Source organism: Loxodonta africana, chromosome 4 (genome assembly GCF_030014295.1).
Source record: "Loxodonta africana isolate mLoxAfr1 chromosome 4, mLoxAfr1.hap2, whole genome shotgun sequence".
Classification (NCBI taxonomy): domain Eukaryota; kingdom Metazoa; phylum Chordata; class Mammalia; order Proboscidea; family Elephantidae; genus Loxodonta; species Loxodonta africana.
In genome coordinates this window covers 32119883-32147051 of record NC_087345.1, presented here as the reverse complement: position 1 = coordinate 32147051, position 27169 = coordinate 32119883, and the positions used below count along the sequence as shown (strand labels likewise).

The 27169-nt window shown below is 39.4% G+C and overlaps 1 protein-coding gene across 14 annotated transcripts in view; it reads right to left on the bottom strand.

Annotated features, from left to right (window-relative positions):
- The window catches only part of ANKS1B (ankyrin repeat and sterile alpha motif domain containing 1B), a 1402370-nt gene that overhangs the window by 392257 nt on the left and 982944 nt on the right, over positions 1 to 27169 (bottom strand). For all 14 annotated transcript variants that reach the window (XM_023559966.2, XM_023559973.2, XM_003405282.4 and 11 more), the window contains one exon: positions 6139 to 6237. In XM_023559966.2, coding sequence (XP_023415734.2) covers positions 6139 to 6237 — 99 coding nt within the window. The remainder of the gene's footprint in view (positions 1 to 6138; positions 6238 to 27169) is intronic.

The following is a 27169-nucleotide window of genomic DNA, read 5'->3' as shown; positions in this document are numbered from 1 at the left end:
GAGCGTTAGATAAAATGTCTCTGGCATGCTGGAATACAATATCAGTTCAGGATGAGAGATTAAGAGAGCAGATACAACATGGGACTTGACATGAAGTCCTACAAATCTTTAAACAAAAATACTCTGGATCCTTTGAATTTCTGACTTCTAGTTGTTATACTGTCAAAGGACAAAAGAGATTATGCCCCCTTTTAAAGGGAACATTGATTAGAGGGTAATTCCCTGATTTGGCAGCTTAGATTCTTTCCTGGACAAAAGTATGTTGTACATTGCAAATAAGTAATCAGATAAGTTTCCCTTTATCTAACAGACAGAAAAATCACAATACAGCTCCAGTTTCTAGGAAAGTACAAAATAAGCCAGTTTCTCATGAAACTGCTGATGTTTCCCTTTATAAAAAGAGATAAGGGTGATATCCGATCTTCAGAAGTCCAGGGAAATACTTAGACCTAAGAAAAGACTGTGCCTGTTGTGGTGAGCATATTAGTTTCATAGAGCTTCCCTAACAGATTGCCACAAATTGGGTGGCTTAAAAATAGCGGAAATTTTATTCTCTCATAGTTATGGAGACTAAAACAAAACAAAAACACCAAACCCATTGCCATCAAGTCAATTTCGACTCATAGCAACCCTGTAGGACAGAATAGAACTGCCCCATAGAGTTTCCAAGGAACTCCTGGTAGATTCGAACTGCCAACCTTTTGGTTAGCAGCTGTAGCACTTAACCATTACACCACCAGGGTTTCCGTTATGGAGGATAAAAGTTTGAAGTCAAGGTGTTGGCAGGGTCCTGCTCCACTAAAGTTTGTTGGGGAGAATCCTTCCTTGCTTTTTCTAGCTTTTGGTGGCTGTTGGCAATCCATGGCATTCCTTGGCTTGCAGATGCTTCACTCCAACCTCTGCCTCCATCTTTGCATGGCTTTCTCCCCTGTGTGTCTGTGTCTTTTCTCCTCTTTTTATAAGAACACCCGCCATCCTGGATAAGGGCCAACACTAATCCAGTGTTGCCTCATTTTACTAGATTATATCTGCAAAGGCCCTATTTCTAAATAAGGTCACATTTACAGGTACAGGGGTTAGGACTTCAATGCACCTGTTGGGGGGACATAATCCAATCCACAACAGTGAGAGAAGTGGAGGCTGGGTGAAAATTGATAATCTGGTTTTACTGCTAAAGGTCAGGCATTGCAAAAGCAGAAGGAAAGAATGGATAGAGGAGAAAAATTACTGTGATCACAGCAAGAGAAAATATGTGTTCTAAAGATATCTCAGAATACATTGAATGTATTCTAAGCGTTGAATGTATTGAACACATTCTGTGTTGAATATATCAAATGTACTTTAGAACATACAGATTTTTGCATTGGTGAATATTTCAGTATTAAAAAGGGCACATCACAGAAAAACCATTCATGCCAAGGAATGAAGTTTTTTCTTTGAAACTTAAAACAACAAATACAAATAAAGCATGAAAACCACGCACCCAAGTATGCTTACAGATCAAGATGAACTAAGCAAACCATCTTTTCTCTATTTGGGAACAATCTCACCAATCCTAAAACACAGTATGTTAAAGAATCTCAGGTAGCAGTCATGGAATATTTCTCATGACAGATGAAGAACACAAATATTCTGAAGACAAAATGGCATTAAAAAATGAAGAGACACTTTGTCCATTTTTTGGCGGTGCAAAGTTAGAGTAAATGCAAATAAAACTGCTGGCGGTAGAATTACACTATGAGCCGCCTGAAGATTGGGCTCATTACCTAAGAAGGCAAAGCATCAATTTGTAGCACTATAACATTCTGCTTGTGTCGCTGAGGACGTGCTTGGATGTGTTTATATCTTCTCTGCTCCTTTGTGTGCGTAGTAAGCACTTCTTCATCAGCCTCTTGGTAGAAGCTTAATTTTGTATCGTTTTTATTATATTGTTTTCTCTAACAGGCATGAGTTCTATCTTAAAAATAAACACTCCATTTATTCCCCCAAATAATTCTAGGTTTGGTTTCTTTTGTCTTTCATTATCAAAGGGCATGTATGGGATTATAGATATATTTTAAAATTCAAGCACTCTACGGTATAAAAAAATTATGTTTGAATAACATATGAGGAAAATATTCATTCATTCAACCAATCACTTATTTTTTCATTCTTTTAATGTACACGCATTAGGCTAAGTGCAATGGGAAATTCAAGGATGTGTATGACATTCTCTCCGGGCTCAGGATGCTTTTAACATAGAAAATCCAGTTGCCCTCAAGTTAATTCTGACTCACGGCCACCCCATGTGTGTCAGAATACAACTGTGCTCCACAGGGTTTTCAGTGGCTGATTTTTAGGAGAAAATCACCAAGGCTTTCTTCTGAGGCACCTCTGGGTGGTTTTGAACCTTTAACCTTTTGGTTAGCAGCTGAATGCATTAAATTGCACCACCCAGGGACTCCTTATAATGAAGAAGTGGTAAAATATTTTCAGTATCTTCAAACAGAAACAAACATAGGGGAATAAAAACTCAGAGGAAAGAGAGATCAGTGTATTCTCTCATTTCACAAATATTTCTTGACCATAATGTGCCAAGTGCTATTGTAGGGGTTGGGTATGTAGAAGTGAATAAGACAGTCAAGGTCCCTAACTTCAGGGACCTTGCATCCTGTGGGAGAGATGAAAAATATGGAAGAAAAGGAAAAAAAAACAAAAAACAGAACAAATGAATAATTAACTTCAGGTATCACAGATGCTATGAGGAAAAGTAAAGGGTAATATGAAGGACAGTGATGTTATTTTAGGTCAGGAAGGCAGCATCTGTAAGAAAGTGACATATGAGTAGAGACTTAATGACGTATAGGAGCAAGTATATGACGATCTGGAGGAAGGAATTTCCAAGCAGAGGGACTATCATGGAAAGACCCTGTTATGGACTGAATCGCGTCCCCCCCAAATACGTGTTGAAGTTCCAACCCCTATACCTGTGGATGTAATTCTGTTTGGGAACAGGGTTTTCTTTGTTATGTCAATGAGACCACATCAGTGTGGGCTCTGTCCTAAACCTAATCACTTGTGAATTAGAAGAAAGGGCAGATTAGACTCAGAAGGGTGCACAAACTGGGGAAGACAGATGCCATGTGAGGATCACCAAGAAACAAGGCACGCTGGGGGCTACTGACAAGGAAGGAATGAATACAGCTGAGACCCTGAATTGGATTTTTACCCTCCACCAGAACTGTCAAAAAATAAATTTCTGTTCTTTAAAGCCACCCACTTGGGGTATTTTTGTTACGGCAATACTAGGTGACTAACCCAGGCCCTGAGGCAAAAATCCACTTGGCATATTTTGAACAAAAAGAAAGTCATATGACTAGAGTATAGGAGAAGGAGCCAGCGATAGATGATGTCATAGAGGCAGACATGGACCAGATCCTATTGCTTTTTGTAAGTTGTGATGAAGATTTTGTTCTAATGAAAAGAGAATTCACTGGAAATTTTAACCAGGATATGGCATGATCTGCTTTACAACTTTAGAGGAATCATTCCGGATGCTGTGTGGAATTCAACTGCAGAGGGGTAAGAAAGGTAAACAGGACAGAAATAAGACACCTATGTAATTATCCAGGCCAGAGAGGACTGATAAGAAATCAATTCAATTAGTCTAACCTAGAGAAAGAGAGGAAGTGAAAGACGGGAAGACCCTCAACAAGACGGATTGACACAGTGGCTACAATGATGGGCTCAAACACAGCAACAGTCGTGAGGATGGTGCAGGACAGGGTTGGACATAGGATGGCCGTGAGTAGGAACTGACTCGACGGCACCTAACAACAACAACAACAACCTAGAGATGAAAGATTCAAATCTACCGTAGCAGTCCAGCTAGAAATGATTGGTTTGGACCAGGGTGATAATTATCAAGGTGGTGAAACAGGGTTCCATTTTAGGGAAAGTTTCACAAGGAAAGTGATATGATATGATTTGAGTTGTGCTTTAGAAGAGGGGGAGCATACTGACAAGGGAGAGTCATTCACTGATTTACTGGATGCCTACCTTGTGCCAGGAACTGTTAGGTGCTATACAGTGGGACATAAAACAGCAAGGTCCCCTGCCTTTGCTGAGTGTGGGGAGAAAACTTGGGAAGGGATAATGTTGTAACTAAAGATACAAAAGTAGGAAAGTGAATATTATGCTTAGAGGAATGACTTTAGAATTAGTTCTAAAGATGTTTTATTCTTTTCTTTTTAGGGTAGAGAAATATATTATTAAACTCCTTTCACGCTTGACTTTCCTTGAATTTGCAAAAGTATAAACTTTCTGTCATTAGGAAGTCAGTTTGCTGTCAGTCAGCAAATTTCATCAGATAACTTCCTTAGAATCAGTGGTTAATATTGATCTTTTTCATTCTGGGAAGGAGAAATTACAATCCCTCAAGAAAAGAGCAGAAGAGAGTACAAAACACAGGATAATCCTATACATCCAGGTATTATCTCTGCTCTTCCTTTATTCCGTAAGAAAAGTTTACAGTTCATCTGCTTACTGAGCCTCCAACTTTGCCCCAGCCCAATCCTTTCTCAATTTTAACTTCTCTTTCTTCTAATTTCTGTTGTATACTGACACCTGATTAACTGGTCTGAAGCATAGGTCTGGTCACGTCTGCCCCCCAGTGCCTACTAGAACAAATATCAAATTCCTTAGCCCGGCACAAGTGGACCCAGCCTACTTTTCTATTCTGTCTTATTACACTCTCCAATTTTTTACTTACATTGGATTTTTAAATCACAGTCTCACTAATTGTTCCCTTAATGCTTCCAGCAATTTATTGCCTATATTTATATAGTTCCTGCCGGCCTCCTGAAATGCCTTTCGTATTCTTTATTGATTCAAATCCTACATATCTTTAGAGACCTGTGCTCAGATCCTATCCTACCCTTTCTTTAGGCTCCTCTGAATCCTTATCTGGAAACAGAAAGTCAGCTGTTGCTAGGTAACACACTGCTTACAAGAAAAGTGACGACCAATTGGTAAATTGCATCTGGACCGGGAGAATTTATACATGAACTATAAATATCTGATGGGGATACAATACTTTGGGTTTCCATGAGTGTGAAGGTGTTTGTACCTGAGCAGGTCCCTTGTAGGGATCCCAGAGTCAATGGAGTTGTTACAAGATATATTGTCTTTTAAGGGCCATGGGGCCTCTAAGCCAGGAAAGTTCCCATACCCACCCACCATAGATCTTGTCTGATGCAGCTGAAAGTCAAGGAGAACCAAGGAATGCGGGCAACCACCAGAAGCTAGGAAGAAACAAAAAAGGATTCTTCCATAGAGTCTTTAGAGGTAGCCTGGCCTTGGCGACACTTTGATTTTGAACTTCTAAGCCCTGGTGGCACAGTGGTTAAAATGCTTGGCTGTGAACAGAAAGGGCAGTGGTTTAAATCCACCAGCTGCTTCACGGCAGAAAGATGTGGCAGTCTGCTTCTGTAAAGAGAACAGCTTCGAAAACCCCACAGGGCGGTTCTGCTCTGTCCTATGGGGTTGTTATGAGTCGGGATCAACTAGAAGGCAATCGGGTTTCTTTTCCTTTTTTTTTTTTTTAGCCTTCAGCTCTGTGAGAGGATGAACTTCGTTTTTTTTAAGCCACACAATTTATGGTAATTTTTTACTGCAGCCGAAGGAAACTAATACAAACCCTAAAGTTGCCCTGTCGGCAGTGGTGTTTCCTATATTACATACTTCTAGGTAAATATGGAGTCCCTGGGAGGCACAAATGGTTAAGCACTCAACTACTAGGTGAAAGGTTGGCGATTTGAACCCACCCACAGGTACCTCGGAAGACAACCCTGGTGATCTGCTTCCAAAAGGTCACGGCCTTGAAAACCCTATGGAGCAGTTCTACCTTGCACACGTGGGGTTGCCACAAGTTAGAATTTATGCAACGGCAGCTAATACCACCACCAGGTAAATCTCATATCAAGTGTGGCCCATAGTAGTTTTGTGAGTCTGAAAGTTTAGTTGGATCTAAGAAGACCTGCTCTTGGACGCTGAATCAATTTGTAGAAATGTCGTCCTAAATTCTAATATCCTTTGCATGCCTGGCCTTAGAATTACTGGGAATTATACTTAGGGCGAGGGTAGTAAAGCATCGCTTACCTTTGGAAGGAGCTGGATCGCCTGTAGGATTCTTTGTCTGTGCCCAGAATTAAGGATCCCAATTTCCAACAAATCCTGATCTTCCATAACATTGCTTCCCTGAAAGAAAATCAGAAACTTTACATGTTAATTCAGTCATTCTGTTTCTACTGTAGGTAAATAACAAGAATTTATTTAACACACACACACAACAAACATGTGATTTAATTTTTCTAAACAAAGACATAGAATTATTCTTCTAAAAGAGCTGGTCACCTATGTGACTGATTTGAAGGCTTCAGGAAAGTTTCTCTCCTCTCATAAATATCTCTATGACTTATTATTTATGGCTGGATTATCTACATTGGATATTCACTCCTGTGACTTAAAACACTATTCCTATGAAAATATAAACACTTCCTGAAGGGTTGCCATTTAGGATTATCAGTGACCTATACTTTAACTAAAAAAAAAAAAAAAAAAAAAGAATTTTTTTTTCTTTTTTTTTATACTTTAATTACGATCATGAGGATGGCACAGGACCGGGCAGTGTTTCATTCTGTTGTACATAGAGTTGCTAGGAGTTGGAAGTGACTTGACGGCACCTAACAACAACAAGAACAACATACTTTAATATGAATAAATAGGTCATTTTTTTCCCTCTGAAAACACATTTTGTGAGGGAGGATGATATAAAAATTGAAATACACCAGGAAGGTTAAAAGTGAGAATTCATTTAAAGACATTGCTTACAAGACACCTGATCCAGATGTGAGGATAGAAAAATGAGTAAGATGCAGGTCCCTGCCCACAGCTGTCTTCATTCCTTTCAATTCAGCAAGGGAAATGGGTTATTCAAAGGCAAGTAGAGAGCTGTGAATGTGCTATGATGGTGACAGTTTGCTTAGGTGTCCAGAGGGGATCTGGGATTCGTTTTCAGACAAGACGAAGTCTCCTCAGATACCCGAAGAATGCTTGGGACTTAGCACCCACAAGGGTAAGAGCAAAGGGGCAATTATGTACAATGACCTGTGGGTGAGAGACACAGTGCATTTAGAAGCATTGAGTTCTGAGGTAAGTTGGAGAAAGAAGCAAAAGGTAAGGCTACGAAGGTAAGCAGTGTATACAGACATTGGAGGGTGTGCTAAGAAATTTATACTTGAACCTGCTTATAACAGGAAGCCAAGGGTAGGTTTTAAGAAAAGGAGTTACATGATGAGATTCCAAATTTAGAAAGATCATTTTGGCTTCTGTGACTTGGTCTTGGTCCTCACCTCTTAAGTGATGAATTTGAGCCAGGTGATCTCTAAGGACCACTCCGAGCCTGAAATTCTCAGATTTCAATGATTTTTTCAAACCTCTGATTAATATTCCAACACAGACATTTATAGATTGTAATTTTTTTATTTTCTCCCTAAACTTCAGTCTCTCTCAGTTTGTAACCTAGATTTTCCTTTTAAATTGAGGAGTTTCCAGAGAAGCTCAAAAATTCAGATCACTGTTTTTTTCTTGACAAATCAAACTTTGTCTTGTTAATATAATGTAATACAACATTAGTGTAATGAAACACAAAAATATTTATTAATAAAAGTTACAGAATACCCATTTATGGGGCACAATGGGTACTGAAGAACATTCAGAGCAAAAGAGAATGAACTGGGGAGGGTAATACCAGGGCCGTGGAGACCACGGGGAGACTACTGATGTTGTCCTAGGGGTGACACAGCTGGGACTAAGGCAGTGGCTGTGGGAGTCAGAGTGAAGTGGATGAATTTGAAAGCTACCAAGAAGTTTGACTTGGTGACTGAATGCAAGAAATGATGGAGAAATGTAGAATACACACAGGTTCCAGGATCAGGCTATGAGGTGGATCTTGATGCCTTTTCCTGAGATAATAAAGGAGAAGGAGAGAGGCAGGTCTCGTGTGGCGCAAAGTGAGACTAATTTTTTTCCCTGGGCAGGGACAGAATAGTTGAATGCAAACAATTGATATCAGGCTACATTACAAATGGGTAATCGAAAGTTCTTAGCAGGATTAAAGCCGTTAGTATGGTACCATAGCCAGGGATTAAAAATGGGTATTCAGGGGACAAAAACACTCCACCTACTCATAGAATCACTCTTATGCTTAAGCTACACCGGCCGTTCGGAGGAAGCAGAATGATGCAGGTATACAGCAGCTTGATAACGAAAAGCCTAATGAAAAACAAATAAAGCCAGTCTTGGCAATATGCCACAGGAAACATCGTTCTCCAGAAATTACTCGGTGCACACAATACAGCACGGCTAAGAATATAAATTACTTCATTTTGAGAACATGTTCTTATTTTCAGAAATGGTCTGGTGTGACATGAGCTGGCTATGTGATATCATTCTGATTTTTATTCTTTGAGGAGTTTTCCAAAAGGAGTCACCAGCCTTAAAAAAAAAAAACCAAAGTCCGTCCACCCCCATGTCGGAGCCTTACCAGATTGTCCAGATGCTGAATTACCAACCTATTACTTCAGCTAAAGAAAATACAGGGACCGGCTTCTTGGTGCAAACACAAAACACACCAGTTGCCCATAGCCGTTGTTAACAACTATCTGTAAGTAATTCTGAAAATTAGATTTTGGTGTTTGAATCCTGTAATTATTTGAACAATTAAATCCTTCCAGAACACCATTATTCCTCTAAACCGCCAATAAAATGTCCTTTCTAATAGGGAAACTTTGGTGGTGTAGTGGTTAAGTGCTATGGCTGCTAACCAAAAGATTGGCAGTTCGAATCCACCAGGCACTCCTTGGAAATTCTATGGGGCAGTTCCACTCTGTCCTATAGGGTCGCTATGAGTCAGAATCAACTCGATGGCAATGGTAATGGGTTTATCTTCAATGGGGGAGGAACTTTTCTGAAGATGTGTAGGAAAGAGACATTTCTAAGGAAAGTGTTAAGGACATAACATCATCTTCTCTTTGGGGCAAATTTCCTAGGATACAGGATAATTACCAAACCCTTCTGAAAAATAAATGCCAATTATGGGAAACAACAAAGCAAATTGTGAGGATGTGCTCAAGATGAAAAGGTACTAATTGTGAAAATGCAAACAAAAGGATTCATTGTCCCTAATGAGGCATGGCATTAGAATTTGTCTATTTTCTTCCTTTCTGCAACATCAAAAATATCCCAGTGTGTCATCCAGTCAGTTTTTGTCAAAACAGCACTGGGCTTGGAGTCCAAAGACCTGGGTTCAGGTCTAGCTGGGTAAACACGGCTAAACCATGTAGTCTTTCCAGGCCTCACTGGCTTCGCCCATAAAATGAAGCAGAAGCACCCATTCAGTTCTAAAATGCTATGATTTCATACAATTTTTGATTAATGTCATTATATATAAGCACACGAATTGTGTATTTTGTATATTTTGAAATTGCAATTTCATGGTTCAGAACTTGTAAGCTTAAGTTACCTTAAAGAAATGATTATAGAGAAATTCAGGAATGCATTTTTTTTTTTTTTTTGACAAGCCAGTTTTGGTAGTGTGAACTTATAAAACTTTTTATTAAAGGAAGTTATGTAGTTGTTGTTAGTTGAGGTTTTCAAGCCTCTGACCTTTTGGAAGCAGATCGCCAAGCCTGTCTTCTGAGGCCCCTCTGGGTGAGTTCAAACTCTGGGCTAGAAGTTGAGTGCTTAACTATTTGTGCCACCCAGGGACACCAAAGGAAATGATAGAATACCTCATTTTTATAATGTTATGGATTCCTATTGCTTTTCAGATAGAAATCAAATGTTTTAAACCTTACGACTTCCTAACCACTTCTTTTGCCACTTGGGTAACAGTCGCTCCATCAGCAACTGTTTCAATTCTTCCTGGAAGGTAAAATTTCTTCTCATATTATCACTTGCTTTCTCTAAACATTAGAGAATCTCAACTCAACTTCATTTTTTCCTCAATAAAAGCTAAACATAAATTTTAGCTGTCTTCCTCATCCATCCATGTTTCACATGCTGTCACATCAATAGTTTTCGGAGCAGAGCCATAATTACTCCATCTTCTACTTAATCACCTACTATGCTGCACTCTCCACCTTCTTGCCTCCCTAGTATAATTGTTGGCTCTACTTCCTCATCTCCCATTTACTCTCCAATCCACCGCAATAAGGTTGTAACTCCTTCTCCCTGTCACTCTGTCAAAGGTTGACAATGACCTCTCTATTGCCAAATCTCTCTATAATTTCTGCATTCTGTTGGATCGCTTTTTTTTTTTTTTTGAGTGAGTACAAATATGAATCTCTTCCAGTCAGTTGGCTATATAGCTGTCTTCCAAATTTCTTGGCATAGATGAGTGAGCGCCTCCAGCACTGCATCCATTTGTTGGAACATCTCAATTGGTATTCCATCAATTTCTGGAGCCTTGTTTTTTGCTAATGCCTTCAGTGCATCTTGGACTTTTTCCTTCAATACCATTGGTTCTTGATCATATGCTACGTCTTGAAATGGCTGAATGTTGACCAATTCTTTTTGGTACAGTGACTGTGTATTCCTTTCATCTTCTTTTGATGCTTCCTGTGATGTTCAATATTCGGCCCGTAGAATTATTCAAAATTGCAAGTCAGGGCTTGAATTTTGTCTTCAGTTCTTTCGGCTTGAGAAATGCCAAGTGTGTTCTTCCCTTTTAAGTTTTCTAACACCTGTCTTTGTGCATTTCATTATAACACTTTGTCTTCTCGAGCTGCCCGTTGAAATCTGTTCAGCTCTTTTATTTCATTTCTTCCATTCACTTTAGCTGCTTTATGTTCAAGAACAAGTTTCAGTCTCTTCTGATATCTATTTTGCTCTTTTCTTTCATTCCTGTCTTTCTAATGACATTTTGGTTTCTTTAGTTTTGATGTCCTTGATTTCATTCCACAACTCGTTTGGTCTTTGGTCACTAGTGTTTAATGCACCAACTCTGTTCTTGAGATGTTCTCCAAATTCAGATGGTATATACTCAAGGTTGTATTTTGGTTCTCGTGGACTTGTTTTAATTTTTTTTAGCTTCAACTTGAACTTGCTTATGAACAGTAGATAGTCCGTTTCACAGTCTAATCCTGGCCTTGTTTTAACTGATGATATTGAGCTTTTCCATCTTTTTTTCCACAAATGTAGTCTATTTGATTCCTGTGTTTTCTGTCCTGTGAAGTCCACATGTATAGTTGCCATTTACGTTGTTGAAAAAGGTATTTGCAAGAAAGAAGCCATTGGTCTAGTAAAATTCTATCATGCTTTTGAATTATGGTATTGGTGAAGACTATTGAATATACCATGGACTCCCAGAAGAATGAACAAATCTGTCTTGAGGAAATACAGCCAGAATGCTCCTTGAAAGTGAAGATAACAAGGCTTTGTCTCACATACTTTGGGCATGTTATAAGGAGGGACCAGTCTCTGGAGAAGGACATCAAGCTTGATAAGTTAGAGGTCAGCAAAAAAGAGGAAGACCCTCAATGAGATAGATTGACACAGTGGCTGAACCAATGGGCTCAAACACAGCAACGATTATGAGGATGGCGCAAGACTGGGCAGTCTTTCATTCTCTTGTACATAGGGTTGCTATGAGTCAGAACTGACTCGACGGCACCTAACAACAACAATATGACATTGCCAAATCTATCTGATACTTTTTAATCCTGATTATATTTTTGACCCTTGTAACCATTTCATTGTTTTTGAAACTGTCCCTTAACTTTGCTTTTATGACATCACTGACCACTCTTCACTGATTTTTTTTCTCTCTGATCTATCCTCTTTATTCTCCTTACTCCTAGTCTTCTCTAAAGTGATATTCTTTAGCATCTGTTTCCATTCTTGTGTTCTTATTTTACAACCTTCTATATATGGTTGATACCAAATCTTTGGTGTAGACATTCCTCTCAAGCTCCAGAATCGTTATGGAACTGATTCTGTGACATCTCCACATGGAGCTTTCATTGATATCATAAGCGGCATATATTCAAAATTAAACTCACCATCCCACTTGATCCATACCCTTTCAATGGACTCCCAATCCCAATTAATACTGGTACTATAATCAATTGTCCAGGTGATAAAAGCCAGGTATCTGAGAATATTCTAGGCTTTTCCCTCTTCCTCACCTTTCTCAATGACTTATTCACTAAATTCAAGTAATTCTGCTTCTTAAATCTTTTTTTTATTGTGCTTTAGATGAAAACTCACAGAACAACTTCATTTCTAATTAAACAATTAATACACATACTGTTTTGTAACATTGGTTGCCAACCCCACCATGTGTCAACACTCTCCCCATCTCAACTCTGGGTTCCCCATTTCCATTCATCCAGCTTTCCTGTCCCCTCTTGCATTCTTGTCCTTGCCCCTGGGCTTATGTGTCCATTTAGTCTCATACATGTGGTTGAGCTACTTTTATTACTTTTGGTTTTATGGGCCTGTCTAATCTTTGGCTGAAGTGTGAACCTCAAGAGTGACTTCACAAATGCCAGAAGATAAGTTAGAAAACTGGGATTTTCCAAAAATCAAACACTTACATTCACCAGAAGACTTTATCAAAAGAGTAAGAAGAGAATTTACAGACTGGGAAAAAAAATTTTGGCTATGACAAATCCAACAAAGGTCTAATCTGTATAGGAAAATCCGACACCTCTACAACAAAAACAAAAATAATCCAATTAAAAAATAGGCAAAGGATATGAACAAACACTTCACCAAAGAAGACATTTAGGTGGCTAACAGACACATGAGGAAATGCTCCCAATCATTAGCCATTAGAGAAATGCAAATCAAAACTACAATGAGATACCATCTCGCCCCAACATTACTGTCACAAATCAAAAAAATAGAAGATAACAAATGTTAGAAGGGCTGCAGGGAGATTGGAACTCTTATGCACTGCTGGTGGGAATATACAATCATTCTGGAAAATGATATGGCACTTCTTCAAAAAGCTAGAAATAGAAATATCATACGATTCAGCAATACTATTCCTAGGAAGAGAAATAAGAGCCGTCACATGAATAGCCATATGCACACTTATGTTCATCGCAGCATTGTCCACAATAGCAAAAAGATGGAAACAACCTAGGTTCCCATCAACAGACGAATGGATAAATTATGGTACACACACAATGGAATACTATGCAATTTTTTTTTTTTTTTTTACGCAATAGTAAAGAACAATGATGAATCTGTGAAACATCTCACAACATGGATGAATCTGGAGGGCATTATGCTGAGTAAAATGAATCAATCACAAAATGACTGTATGAAGCCATTATTATAAAAACTCATGAAAAGCCTTACACACAGAAAGAAACAATCTTTGATGGCGTCATGGAGTGAATTGTGTCCTCCAAAAATATGTGTCAACTTGGTTAGGTCATGATTCCCAGTATTGCATGGCTGTTCTTCATTTTGTGATTGATATAATTTTCCCATAAGTTGTAAATCCTAATCTCCGCCTATGGTTAATGTGGCAAGATTGGATTATGTTGAAGAGGATTAGGGTGGATGTAACGCCCTTGCTCCGTCACATACCTGATTCAATGCAAAGGGAGCTTCCCTGCGTGTGGACTGCACCACCTTTTATCCTAAAGAGATAAAAGGAAACGGGAGCGAGCAGAGAGTTGGGGACCTCACATCACCAAAAAAGCAGCATAGGAAGCAGAATGCGTCCTTTGGACCCGGAGTGCCTGCACTGAGAAGCTCCTCCACTGGGGAAGATTGGTAACAAGAACATTCTTCCAGAGTTGACAGAGAAAGCCTTCCCCTGGAGCTGATGCCCTGAATTTGGACTTCTAGCCTCCTAGAGTGTAAGAAAATAAACTTCTGTTTATTGAAGCCATCCACTTGTGGTATTTCTGTTACAGCAGCACAAGACAACTAACACAGATAGTTATATTAGGCAGGGGACAGATGGGGAGGGAAAACACTAACTAGACAATAGATAAGTGGTAACTTTGTTGAAGGGTAAGACAGTACACAATACTGGGAAAGTCGCACAACTTGACCATGGCAAGGTCATGGAAGCTTCACATATATATCCAAACTCCCTGAGGGACAAAATTACTGGGCTGAGGAACTGACTCAACAGCATCTAACAAAAGCAACAAATGCCATGTATAACCAAAAAAACCAAACCTATCGCAGTTGAGTCAATTCTGACTCATAGCAACCCTGTACGACGGAGTAGAACTGCTCCACAGGGTTTCTGAGGCTGCAAATCTTTATGACAGCAGACTGCCACATCTTTCTCCTGTGTTGTGGCTGGTGGGTTTGAGCTACTGACCTTTCAGTTAGCAGCTGAGCTCTTTAACCACAGCACTAGTGCTCCTTGTTAGTTATCTTGTGCTACTATAACAGAAATACCACAAGTGGATGGCTTTAACAAACATTTATTCTCTCACAGTCTAGGAAGCTAGAAGTCTGAATTCAGGGTGCCAGCTCAAGGAGAAGGCCTTCTCTCTCTGTTTGCTCTAGGGGAATGTCCTTGTTATCAATATTCCCTGGTTGAGGAGTTTCTCAGCACAGAGATTCTGGGTCCAAATGATGCGCTGTTCTCTTGGCTCTGATTTCTTGGTGGTACGAGATACCCATGTCTCTCTACTTGTTTCTCTCTTTAAAATCAAAGATATTGATTTAAGACACAACCTAATCGTGTAGATTGAGTCCTGCCTCATTAACATAACTGCCTCTAATCCCACCTCCTTAACATCATAGAAGGAGGATTTACAACACAAAGGAAAATCATATCGATGGCAAAATGGTAGACAATCACATAATATTGGGAATCATGGACTAGCCAAGTTGACACACATTTTTTTTTTGCGGGGGGAGACAGAATTCAATCCATAACACATGGTGTATTCAATATTCTTCACCAATACCACAATTCAAAGCTGTCAATTCTTCTTTGATCTTCCTTGTTCGTTGTCCAGCTTTAGCATGCTTATGAGGTGATTGAAAACATCGTGGCTTGGATCAGGTGCACCTTAGTCTTCAAAGTGAAATCTTTGCTTTTTAACATTTTAAAGAGATCTTTTGCAGCAGATTTGCCCAATGCAATGTGTTGTTTGATTTCTTGACCGTTGCTTCCGTGGGCAATAATTTTAGATCCAAGTAAAATGAAATCCTTGACAACTTCAGTCTTTTCTCCATTGATCATGGTGTTGCTTACTGGTTCAGTTGTGAGGATTTTTGTTTTCCTTATGTTGAGGTGTAATCCATACTGAAGGCTGTAGTCTTTGATCTTTATGAGTAAGTGCTTCAAGTCTTCTTCGCTTTCAGCAAGCAAGGTTGTGTCATCTGCAAAATGCAGGTTGTTAATGAGTCTTCCACCAATCCTGATGCCACCTTCTTCTTCATATAGTCAAGTTTCTCAGATTATTTATTCAGCATACAGACTGAATTAATTTGGTGAAAGGGTATAACCCTGACACAAGCCTTTTCTGACTTTAAACCACACAGTATCCCCTGGTTCTGTTTCAAAGACTGCCTCTTGGTCTATGTACAGATTTCTCATAAACACAATTAAGTCTTCTGGAATTCCCATTCTTTGCAATGTTATCCCTAATTTGTTATGATCCACACAGTCAAATGCCTTTGTGTCGTCAATAAAACACAGGTAAACATCCCTCTGGTATTCTCTGCTCTCAGCCAGGATCCATTTGATATTAGCAATGATGTCCCTTTTTCCATGCTCTCTTCTGAATTTGGCTTGAAGTTCTGGCAGTTCCCTTTTGATGTACTACTGTAACCACTTTTGAATAATCTTCAGTAAAATTTTATTTGTGTGTAATATTAATGATACTGTTTGATAATTTCTTCATTTGGTTGGATCACCTTTCTCCAGATTAGGCATAAGTTTGGGTCTCTTCCAGTTGGTTGGCCAGGTAGCTGTCTTCCAAATTTCTTGGCATAGATGAGTGAGCACTTCCACCGCTGCATTCCTTTGTTGAAACATCTCAATTGGTATTACATCAATTCCTGGAGTCTTATTTTTTGCCAGTGCCTTCAGTGCAGCTTGGACCTCTTCCTTCAGTACCATAGGTTCTTAATCATATGCTACTTCCTGAAATGATTGAATGTCAACTAATTCTTTTTAGTATAGCATAATACGTATAATATTGCAACATATTAATATGTGTAAGGATTTCATTTTACTTGGATTCACAATCAACACCCATGGAAGCAGCAGTCAAGAAATCAAACAATCTATTGTATTGAGCGAATCTGCTGCGAACACTTCTTTACTGTGTTAAAAAGCAAAGATGTCGTCTTGAGGTGCACCTGACCCAAGCCATGGTATTTTCAATCGACTCACATGCATACTAAAGTTGGACAATGTGTAAGGAAGACTGAAGAAGAATTGATGCCGGTTCTAGTCATCTGGTGCTGCTATAACAGACATGCCACAAGTGGATGGCTTTAATAAAGAGAAGCTTGTTTTCTCACAGTATAGTAGGCTAACAGTCCAAATTCAGGGTGTTAGCTCCAGGGGAAAGTTTTCTTTCTCTGTCAGCCTTTTCATCAATCTTTCCCCAGACTAGGAGCTTCTCAGCCCAGGGATCCCAGGTCTAAAAGACACGTTCTGGTCCTGAGACTGCTTTCTTGATGATATGAGGTCCCCCTGTCTTTCTGCTCACTTCTTTCTTCTATATCTCAAGAGATTGCCTTAAGACACAATCCAATCTTGTAGGCTGAGTCCTGCCTCACTAACACAACTGCCGCCCATCCTCCCTCATTAACATCATAGAGGCAGGATTTACAACAAATAGGAAAATAACACAATACCGGGATTTTTTGGGGGACACAGTTTAATCCATGACAAAGCCTTTGAATTACAGTGTTGGTGAAGAATATCCAATATATCATAGACTACCGGAAAAATGAACAGATCTGTCTTGGATTAAGTACAGCCAGAATACCCCTTAAAAATGAGGATGGTAAGACTTTAACTCAAGTACTTTGGACATGTTATCAGGAGAGACCAGTTCCTGGAGAAAAACATTATGTTTGGTAAAGTACAGGGTCATCGAAAAAGAGGAATATTCTCCACAAAACGGATTGACACAGTGGCTGCAACAATGGGCTCAAGCATAACAACAATGTGAGGATGGGGCAGGACCGGGCAGTGTTCTGTTCTTGTGTTCATAGTGTCTACATGAGTTGGAACCTACTCAATACTACCTAACAACAACAACATATAAATTTATGTATTTCCACTGTGTCGTAGGAATACTGAAACGTAGGAATATGTAGTATCAAAATGTTAAATTTTTACCAAGGGAATCAGAGACTCACAATCTCTGGCCCATGTGAGAAATTATTACAAATACGCTAAATGGAAGCCAAACTATAGTCAGACGTTGTCTTGGTAAGTATGAAATTATTTGTCCCTACAATTTTGTGTGTCTTTCCTATGCCTTTCTCTTTTAAGTCCCTTCTCTTGAATTCTTTAGTTTCACTCATGTCTGTAACATATTTAGGAATCTGTACTAATATGCGATTGGGACAGTGGCAGTTCAGTGGTAGAATTCTTGGAGAACTGGCGGCTCAGTGTGAGAATTCTTGCCTTCCATGTGGGAGACCCGTGTTCAATTCCTGGACGATGCACCTTATGTGCAGCCACCATCCATGTGTCAGTCAGTGAAGGCTTGTGTATTGCTAAGACGCTGAACAGGTTTCAGCGGAGCTTCTAGACTAAGACAGACTAGGAAGAAAGGCCTGGTAATCTACTTCCAAACAGCAGCCAATGAAAAGTCTATGGATCACTGATATTGGGATCCTATCTGCAACCGAGCATCAGGATGGCGCAGGACCAGGCAATGTTTCATTCAGTTGTGCATGGAACTGCAGGTAACCACACAACTAATATGTGTCTTTTTCTTCTTCCTGAACTTCAAAATTGGACTTTTTTTTTTTTTTTTTTTAGATTTACCCTATTTTCAGTCTTTCTTCTTGGACAAAGACATCCTCTGCCTTGGTAATTGTTCTGTGAATGCTCTAGAGTTGAGCTGTCCAACGCAGTAGCTGCTAGCCACATGTGGCTATTTAAATTAATTAAATTTAAACTAAATTAAACATTCAGCTCCTCAGTCACCATAGCCACATTTCAAATGTTCATTGGCCACGTGTGGCTGGTGGCTATGTATTGGACGGCTGAGATATAGAACATTTGTATCATCGTAGAAAGTTCTGTTAGACAGTGCTACCGTTATAGTCAAATAACAGTGATGGGGCAAAAATGAGGAAGTAACAGAATCAAAACAGGAAACCAAAAATATTCATGGGCTGTTCTCTTAGTCAACACGTATAAATACTAAATTTAAGATCTTTAGCAATTTCTCTTCTAATTTTTCAGTCATCAGAACAAACTAGGAGCTTATTTCACATTCAGTAGTGTTTCGTTATTATGTGGCTAGAAATCTATGCTATGTAATGACAAGTTTAACATAAATTATTTATTATTTTCTTAGCATCTAACCAGGCACATTGCACAAGGCATTTTGGGGAGAGTGATTAGTAGATAAAATTGTTTAGTTAATGACTTGCTAGAAGAATGAAAGGCCCGCGGCAGTGACTTTAGAGCAGCTGTTCTCCTGACAAGAACTGCCTAACACAGAGTGTCTTTATTGCTCTTAAAACCTTCGTATAAAGAAAAGTCACCTAGTATTATTTTATGTACTGAGAACTGAAAACTGTATTGGATTTTTTCAACTGTTATAAACTAATAAGATGATCAAATATAATAAAGAGCGGTGTTTTATATTTAGTGATCCGTTAGATATAGAAGAGTTATTTATTGAAATCATCTCTGAAATTTAACTGTACTGATTGTGTCTATGTTTCAGAACTCCAGCTTGAAAAATTCTCCTAATCCTTATAACATTAATACTACATTACATTAATTTAGAAGCCTTTCTTACACATTGCATATTATATAAAAAGATAAGGAAACGTATTTTAGGAGCTTAGAGAATGGTTTTTTTTCTTAATATAAGATTGAGTTGGATGTTTTTTATTTTGTCTCTTCATTCAGTCTGAGACTGAAAAAAATCAAAAAGAGACTGCTGATTGGGGAAAATTGCTTTTGCTGTATAATGAACTAAATTAGATTCTTCTCCACAATTTGTATGGCCTTAAATATTCAAAATAGAATATTTGTATAATAAAGTGACACCAAGATCTGGGAAATCTATACAGGCAAAAACACATATCTTATTTTATTCTTAATATAATTTTTTTTTTTACAGCAAAAATAATGTGGTGGCATAAAAATGTACAGAATTTTCTTGGGATAACAATGCTACCTCTTAGCTTCTGTAAAAGCTTCGAGTCAACCTGACATCAATTTACAAGTAAACCCAGTGCTTGTCTCTTCTTCGTGATTATGATAATAATTATTGTGATAGATAGCAGATTTATAATTCTCTTATCAGTGTTGGAACAAAGCTTTATTTAGTTTATCATACAGAAACAAAGCTTTCCATGAATGATTAGATAATGGGTGACGTGCTTTTTCCAATTTTAATTCCCTCTCTCACACTAATGAAATGGCAAGGGAGCAAAAATTTATAGTACATTTTTTACCTCTCTACCTTAATCCTCCATTTGAACGTATTATGTCTAGTGCAATGGGATTTATTGTTCACAACTTAACTAAATTATAACATTTTTAGCTTATGAAGAAAGTTTTCTGGATTCTTCAGACTACAGGGATTATTAACTCAAATAAATGTTACATCATGTGGCAATAATTTAGACAGCATCTACATAGTTTAATAAATTAAAATAAACCTTAAACTTATTATTTTTTTATTTTTTACTGTACTTTAGATGAGGTTTTACAAAACAAACTAGGTTCTCATTAAACAGTACACACACTGTTCTATGACATTGGTTAATAACTCCACGACATGTCAACACTCTCCCTTCTCAACCTTGGGTTCCCTATTACCAGCTTTCCTCTTCCCTCCTGCCTCCTAGTCCTTGCCCCTGGGCTGGTGTGTTTCATTTTATGGGGCTGTCCAATCTTTGGCTGAATGGTGAACCTTAGGAGTGACTATATTACTGAGGTGAAAGGGTGCCCAGGGGCCATACTCTCAGGGTTTCTTCAGTCTCTGTCAGGCCAGCAAGTCTGGTCTTTCTTTTTGAGTTAGAATTTTGTTGTACATTTTTTCTCTAGCTCTGGCCACGATCCTCTATTGTGATCCTTGTCAGAGCAGTAAGTCGTGGTAGCTGGGCACCATCTAGTTGTACTGGACTCAGTCTGGTGGAAGCCGTGGTAGATGTGGTCCATTAGTCCTTTGGACTAATCTTTCCCTTGTATTTTTAGTTTTCGTCATTATTCCTTGCTCCCAAAGGGGTGAGACCAGTGGAGTATCCTAGATGGCCGCTCACAGGCTTTTAAGACCCCACACACTACTCACCAAAGTAGAATGTAGAACATTTTCTTTATAAACTGTGCTATGCCAATTGAGCTAGATGTTCTCCCAAGACCATAGTCCCCACAGCCCTCAGCCCAGCAATTTGGTCCCTCAGGGATTCTGGGTGAGTCTATGGAGCTACCATGACCTTGTCTAGTACAAGTTGTACTGGCTTACCCAGCATTGTGTACTGTGTTACCCTTCACCAAAGTTACCACTTATTTATTGTCTATTTAGTGTTTTTCCATGCCTACCCCTCCCCTCCCTTGTAACCCTCAAAGATTGTTTTTCCGTATGTGTAAACTTTCTCATGAGTTTTTACAGTAATGGTCTCATGTAATATTTGTCCCTCTGTGATTGACTTATTTCACTCAGCATAATGTCCTCCAGATTCATCCATGTTACGAGATGCTTCACAGATTCATCGTTGTTCTTTATTGTTGTGTAATACTCCATTTAAACTTTTTTTTTTAAGATCAGCATTTAACAACAAAGTTGCAATGAGTTTTATACATCGATTATTTTCCTCTTTATTTTTCAAGCCTATTTCCTCTTTGAAACATCTGTTCTCAAGCCACAAAGAGAGAGGGCATTTAAATAATCAGGTATTTATTTATTAAACTATTGAACAGGGTTTGGTGATGTCATAAATTATAATTAATTGGTGACATTTTATTTTAGAATTATGTGCATTTATAAAGGCTGAAAAGTCATTTATACAGTAATTTGTTCTGCCTTTGGTCAAAAGTTTCATAGCTGCAATAGAGAGCCTAATCTTCGTTTTTTAAGGATAGTAATCCACAGCTCCTTCAAGAAAGAAGAAAAGATGAAGTGAACAAAGCTTATTTGCAGGCTCTTACTTCCCTCCAGATACCAAAACCAAACAAAACCCACTGCCATCAAGTTGATTCCAACCCACAGCAATCCTATAGGACAGAATAGAACTGCCCCATAGGGTTTCCAAGGCTGTAATCTTTACAGAAGCAGACTGCCACATCTTTCTCCTGTGGAGCTGCTGGTGGGTTTGAACCACTGACCTTTTGGTTAGCAGTCAAGTGCTTTAACCGTTGCGCCACCGGGGCTCCTTTCTCCTTCCAGACACACACACACACACACACACACTCACATATATATAAATATATAAAGCTTAGTTTCACACTAGTAGCAGCTGGTGTAAATTAGGATAAACTAAATTGCACAGTCCCTGAGTTCTTATTCCGTGCCAGGCACTGTTCTAACTGCTTGACACGTATTAATTTGTTTAATCCTCACAACAACTCTACAAGGTAGCTACAATTCTTACCTTCATCTTGCAAATGAATGAACCAAGGCCCAGAGAACTTAAATAATTTGCTTCCATAGCTGGTAAGAGCCTTTCTTTCATTACCCTCCAGTGGGGTTAATATAGGTGAAAAAAGGTTCAGTAAAAAATGTGCTTAGACCTAAACCGGTTTTATTTCACTTTAGAGCCATATGAAATTCACATTTGAAAGCAAGTGTTCCAACATGTTTTCTCCTTGATTTCACAGCATTTGAGCAACAATGAATTCCTCTGTGGAAGAGAGTCTGGAAAGCTGTCTGACCTATTCTTCTCTCCTCTGCTCCAGTCCCTTCTGTTCACTGAATCACGGAATCAGGGTTGGCAGGGACCTGGGGGGTTTGCTAGTCTCGAAGTCCCTAACTAACCGCAAAGCTTTAACGTCTCTCTTTCTCTCTCAAAGTGCGGTGTCCAGCTGGGTTATACCATCCCCAAAGGGGTAGAAAGGATATTAAATGCTTTAAATGGTCCTTCCCAGCAGCTAAGTCTGAGCAGGGGGTGGCATGAGATGGGGGGACCCCTTAATCCTCCTCCTTTAGCTCCCACAGTGCTGCAGACGGAGTGTGGCAGGAGATCTATTAGAAGAACAGGCCAAAAACGGAGATGAAAGGAAAACATTTAGCAGCTGTCCTGCGTCCTTTTCCAATCACAAACTGTGAAGTTAAAAAAAAAAAAAAATCCTAGGCTGTACATAATCTTGGCAAGTATTTTAGTTTTGTTCTTCTCTAATATGCGGAACATTTCCCAGGGCTTCACGAGAGAAAAGTGAGCAATGGTTTGGTTAGTCTGGACACCTGCTCTTAACAGAAGAGGAATATGGCACCTGTGTTTTGACAACAGGCTCCTGTTACAAATGAGCTCTCAGTGGTGATAAAGAACTACAAAAATAAATGCTCCTCTGTGGGAGAAGCAAAAAGAATTTGCTCCTAGGTATGGCCAACGCAGGGAGCCCCAGTGGCACAAATGATTAAGACCTCAGCTACTAACCAGAAAGGTTGGTTATTTGAACCCACCCAGTGGGTCTATGGGCAAAAGACCTGGTCATCTGCTTCCGTAAAGATTACAGCCTAGAAAACCCAACAGGGCAGTTCTACTCTGTCACACTGGGTCACTACGAGATGAAATAGACTAGATGGCACCTAACAACCAACAACATGGCCAACACAGCTATGCATAATGAAGCAGGAAAAAGTGCCTAAAAAGCTTAATATTAACTACCAGCCATTGAGCATTCCCTGAATGCCAGATACTCTGCCTACTGTATTTATGAACCTTACAACAATCTTGTAAGATCAGTGGTAGTTTCTTCATTTTATAGACAAGGAGCTGAGTCTTAGAGCTGTGAAACAATTTAGCCAAGGTCACACAGTATATGACAGATCTGGATTCAATGTTTCATTCTATCAGATTCTACTGCTCATGCTTCTTGCAACTACAGAAAGAGTGCCAAATGTGTAGTAGGGGACATTTTCTGGATAGACATTCCAGTCAACAGTGTTTAACACTGCTGAGAAGTAACTCCCATGACGCCATTTTGACACATGCAGCATTATACATTGATTCCGACTCACATCGACCCTATAGGACAGAGTAGAACTGCCCCATAGGGTTTCCAAGGAACAGCTGGTGGATCTGAACTACAACCTTTTGGTTAGCAGCCTGAGCGCTTAACCACTGCTGTACAAGGGCTACACACACACACACACACACGCAGACAATCAAGAGTGGCCACCATAGTTTTTTCCAACACATTTTATTTCAAGTAAGTGACTTACCTTCTGAAAGGTCAAATGGTTAGTTCTCCTTCCAAGCTACCTTAGTGTAATCAAGAGCCAAAAGTGCTGAAGCACCAAGTAACTTGGTATGTTTAGAGCCACAAGTATGCTGGGAGATGAGAAATAACAACTTTGCATTGGGTTGGCAGTGTTGGGAGCCTCAGCTCTTCTGCAGAGGAGCCTTGTCAAACTACCTCATTGACCAACTGGAAAAATGAAGCTTTCAATGTTAGGGCCATGTCTGGGTAACTTTCCTTTAGGTCTTTTTCAAGAGGAGGATGCCTGGAGATGAATTAAAGTGAGGGGAAGTCTGAGATTAAAAACATTTGTGTCCCTAACTTAGCATGTTCTGACTCTAGGGAAAAGACAGTTTCAGTCTCCTGAGAAAGCTATTGAGGCTGAAGGAGCCTGTGATATTGAAGAAGGGTAATTCAGCCCTCCGGGAATTGGTAGACTAGCATAAAGGCAACTCATTAACCATCAGGGAGAGAGTAGTCCTCAAGGGACTGACATCTCCAGACTTAAGGATGATGGGGTCTCCTGACACTGAGAATTGTGTTCAGAAGAGCCAAACAAACTTAAAAGGCAAAGAGGGAAAGAGGAATAGAAAGGGAGAGAGGGAGCCGTGAAGGAGAGAGAGAGTGTTTCTTCTGAAGGGTGAAGGTGGTAGTGAGGGGAGTAGCATTGCCAGATAAAATATAGAAACTTAAATTTAACTTGGTGTCTTGCATTTTCATTTGCTAAATCGGGCACCCTTAGACAGGAGGTGACTGAAAGCTGGAAATGACTTAGCAGAGTTCAGTCCAGAGTCAAAGCTACTGCTGAGGTGGGAACTGCCACTCATTCATTTACTCAACATGTATTTGTTCAACTAATATTTACTAATTATTTTAGCACTTACTATGTGCTGGGTTAGGTCCTGGGAAAAACCAAGAACAGGACAGATAAGGTACCTCTACTTTTAGAGTTTACTGTCTAGTAGAGAAGACAGAAAAATATCCAAATAATTATAATATTTATTGTAACTACACTAATTATTATAAGTACTGTTATTAGCAAGGTTTTATGCTTTTTTACCATATGTGGCTTTTCCTTTTACTTTACCTTGTTTAATACAAAAACCCCTGAGGTTGGTACAATTATTACCCTTATTTTACAAATGAAGAAATGAAGGCACAGAGAAGCTAATAATTTGCTCCATGTCACACAGCAAGGAAAACTGCTATAAAGGAAATTCCTAGAGTGCTGTAATAAACAGTAACAGGGAGATCCATGTTAGAAAGACTGGTCAGAAAAGCCTCTCTGAGAAAGTGATTTGTAAATTGAGGCATGAAGGATTAGGAGTAACCCAACAATCAGAAAAGCCTTTAGAAGGGCATTCCAGGCAGAAGAAACAGCAGGTGCCAAGGTCCTGAGGTGAGTAAAGTGCCAGGCATATTCTAGTGACAGACAGAAAGCCAGTAAGGTTAGAATTTAGCGAATGGGGAGCAAGAGGACTTGGGGGGTGAGGGGCTTGCTGACTATGACGAGGACTTTCATTTTATTCCAAGTACAAGGGGAAACATTGAAGGACATGAACTGATTTACATTTTTCAATGTACTGTGACAATGGTGTGAAGAACGGATGGAGGCAGTATGGAAATTGAGTTCAATAGCCAAAATTGAAGCAATAGACTAGGAATATCCAAATCTGAGGAAAATGTGATGGGAGCTGGTTTCACTGGGGAGTCAAGTTTCCAAAACCAAGGCAGTCTTTCCACTTGAATCAAAGCAAAAAGCCAGATGACAAAGAAAAAAAGTCAGGATGGTTTTTGATATAGTACCTAAATTGACAAAACTATTAAAATGAAAATGTCCATACTCTATGGTCCAGGAATTCTGTTCTAGTTTGTGGCAGACATTGTTGGTGGGCTGATTCCCTTCTCCCTTGTTACCTTCTACTGTGGAGGTTGTACAAGCGAAATAGTCTTAGATTTTCTCAAAGTTATGGTCAGATGTGTGACAGAGTTCTGGCCAAAGAGACACTGGGAAACTTCTGGAAAAGCTTTTGTTTTCTTGAATACAAAGGAGAAATACACCTGCTACCTCCTCGTGTCAATAAGAAAATGCAGTGAACTTTCCCCAGGATAGGTGGGGCCAACTGCTCAGATTAGGTGACAGAGATGGACTGACAATCAGTTGACCACCAGTAACAGATATCCCTGTTGAATATCTGAAAGCAGGTAAACAAGGTGTATGGGAGAATGAGCCCCTGAATTACAAAGGTTATTTAAAGCTCTCTCCATCTTTCACATCCAAGTTGCTCTGACCAGTGTTCAGCTCTCAGTGAAGATAATGATGGGGACATGGACGGTGGCATGTGATAGCGGCCATGATGGAAGCAAAATCTTTACAATTTACCTTAGACTAGGGATGTGGTAACCACATAGACAAGCAGTGAAGGGGTATTAGAAAGAAATGAAAGTTATCAGGAACAAATTAGGGGGTGGGGAGTGTCCATCTATAGGGTTGCCTCTTCTCATCTTTACTTCAAATTGTGAAATCTCATAAAAAGATTACTTGGAGTTTTTTTCTTACGGATTTTTATTTCTGTTCATATTCACTAGATGTGAAATGACTCGTTTTTATGAGGTTGACAGATTTTAAATCTGGGAGCGGCTTTCAGCTTCTACTTGAAGATCAGGCAGCCAGCAGATTGTATAAAGTTGTCATGGCTGTAAAGAGAAGCTGAATTTTACATCAGGCTAGGGAAGAGTTTTGCTCTTCAAATCTGAACACGTGATAGTCTTAACAGAGCAGCAACAGTCAGAGGACTTGGGGCTATGTCGGGCTGGCCTCTGTGTGTGGCTTTTCCCTAAACTCCTGAGATGTCAAGGCTTGTGTTCAGGTCCTTTGTAACCTGGAATGTCTTTGATGGGCAGCCAGTGGTGACGACCACATCGAAACAGTTGACCGATGGAATATTCCTAACTTTTCGTCACGCTTATTTTTGGTTTTGTGACATTTTTCTTCAAATGTCTTCAGGAGAAAAACATTTTTTTCCCCCCATGAAAACTTTATTTTGGCTTACTTTGCTTTTAAAATTTTGTGGTGGGAAAACTCCACTCGTATTGCTACGCTGGAATTAAGAATGAGGAGATGATCACCGTGGGCAGACAGGCAAGAGGCTAACCCAACCAAAGCTAAGCAAAATCACAACTAAGAAGAGTCATTTGGGCTGTTGGGGGCTGGCTATTTCCTATCATTTTTTTGTATTGGATTGAATACAAGAGAAAACTTGTACAAGGCATGCAAATATCCTTGTCCATTGCATAGATGTATCCCATGAAGGATGCTGTTATAGTTTAGATATCTTTGAGTTGGCCCTGACTCATGGTGATCTCATGCATAATGGGACAAAATGCTGTCCAGTCCTGTACCATCCCCATGGTTGGTTGGGAATCAGATCGTTGTCATCCACAGTTTTCACTGGCTGATTTTCAGAAGTAGATCGCTATGCCTTTCTTCCTAGTCTGTCTTAGTCTGGAAGCTCTGCCGAAACC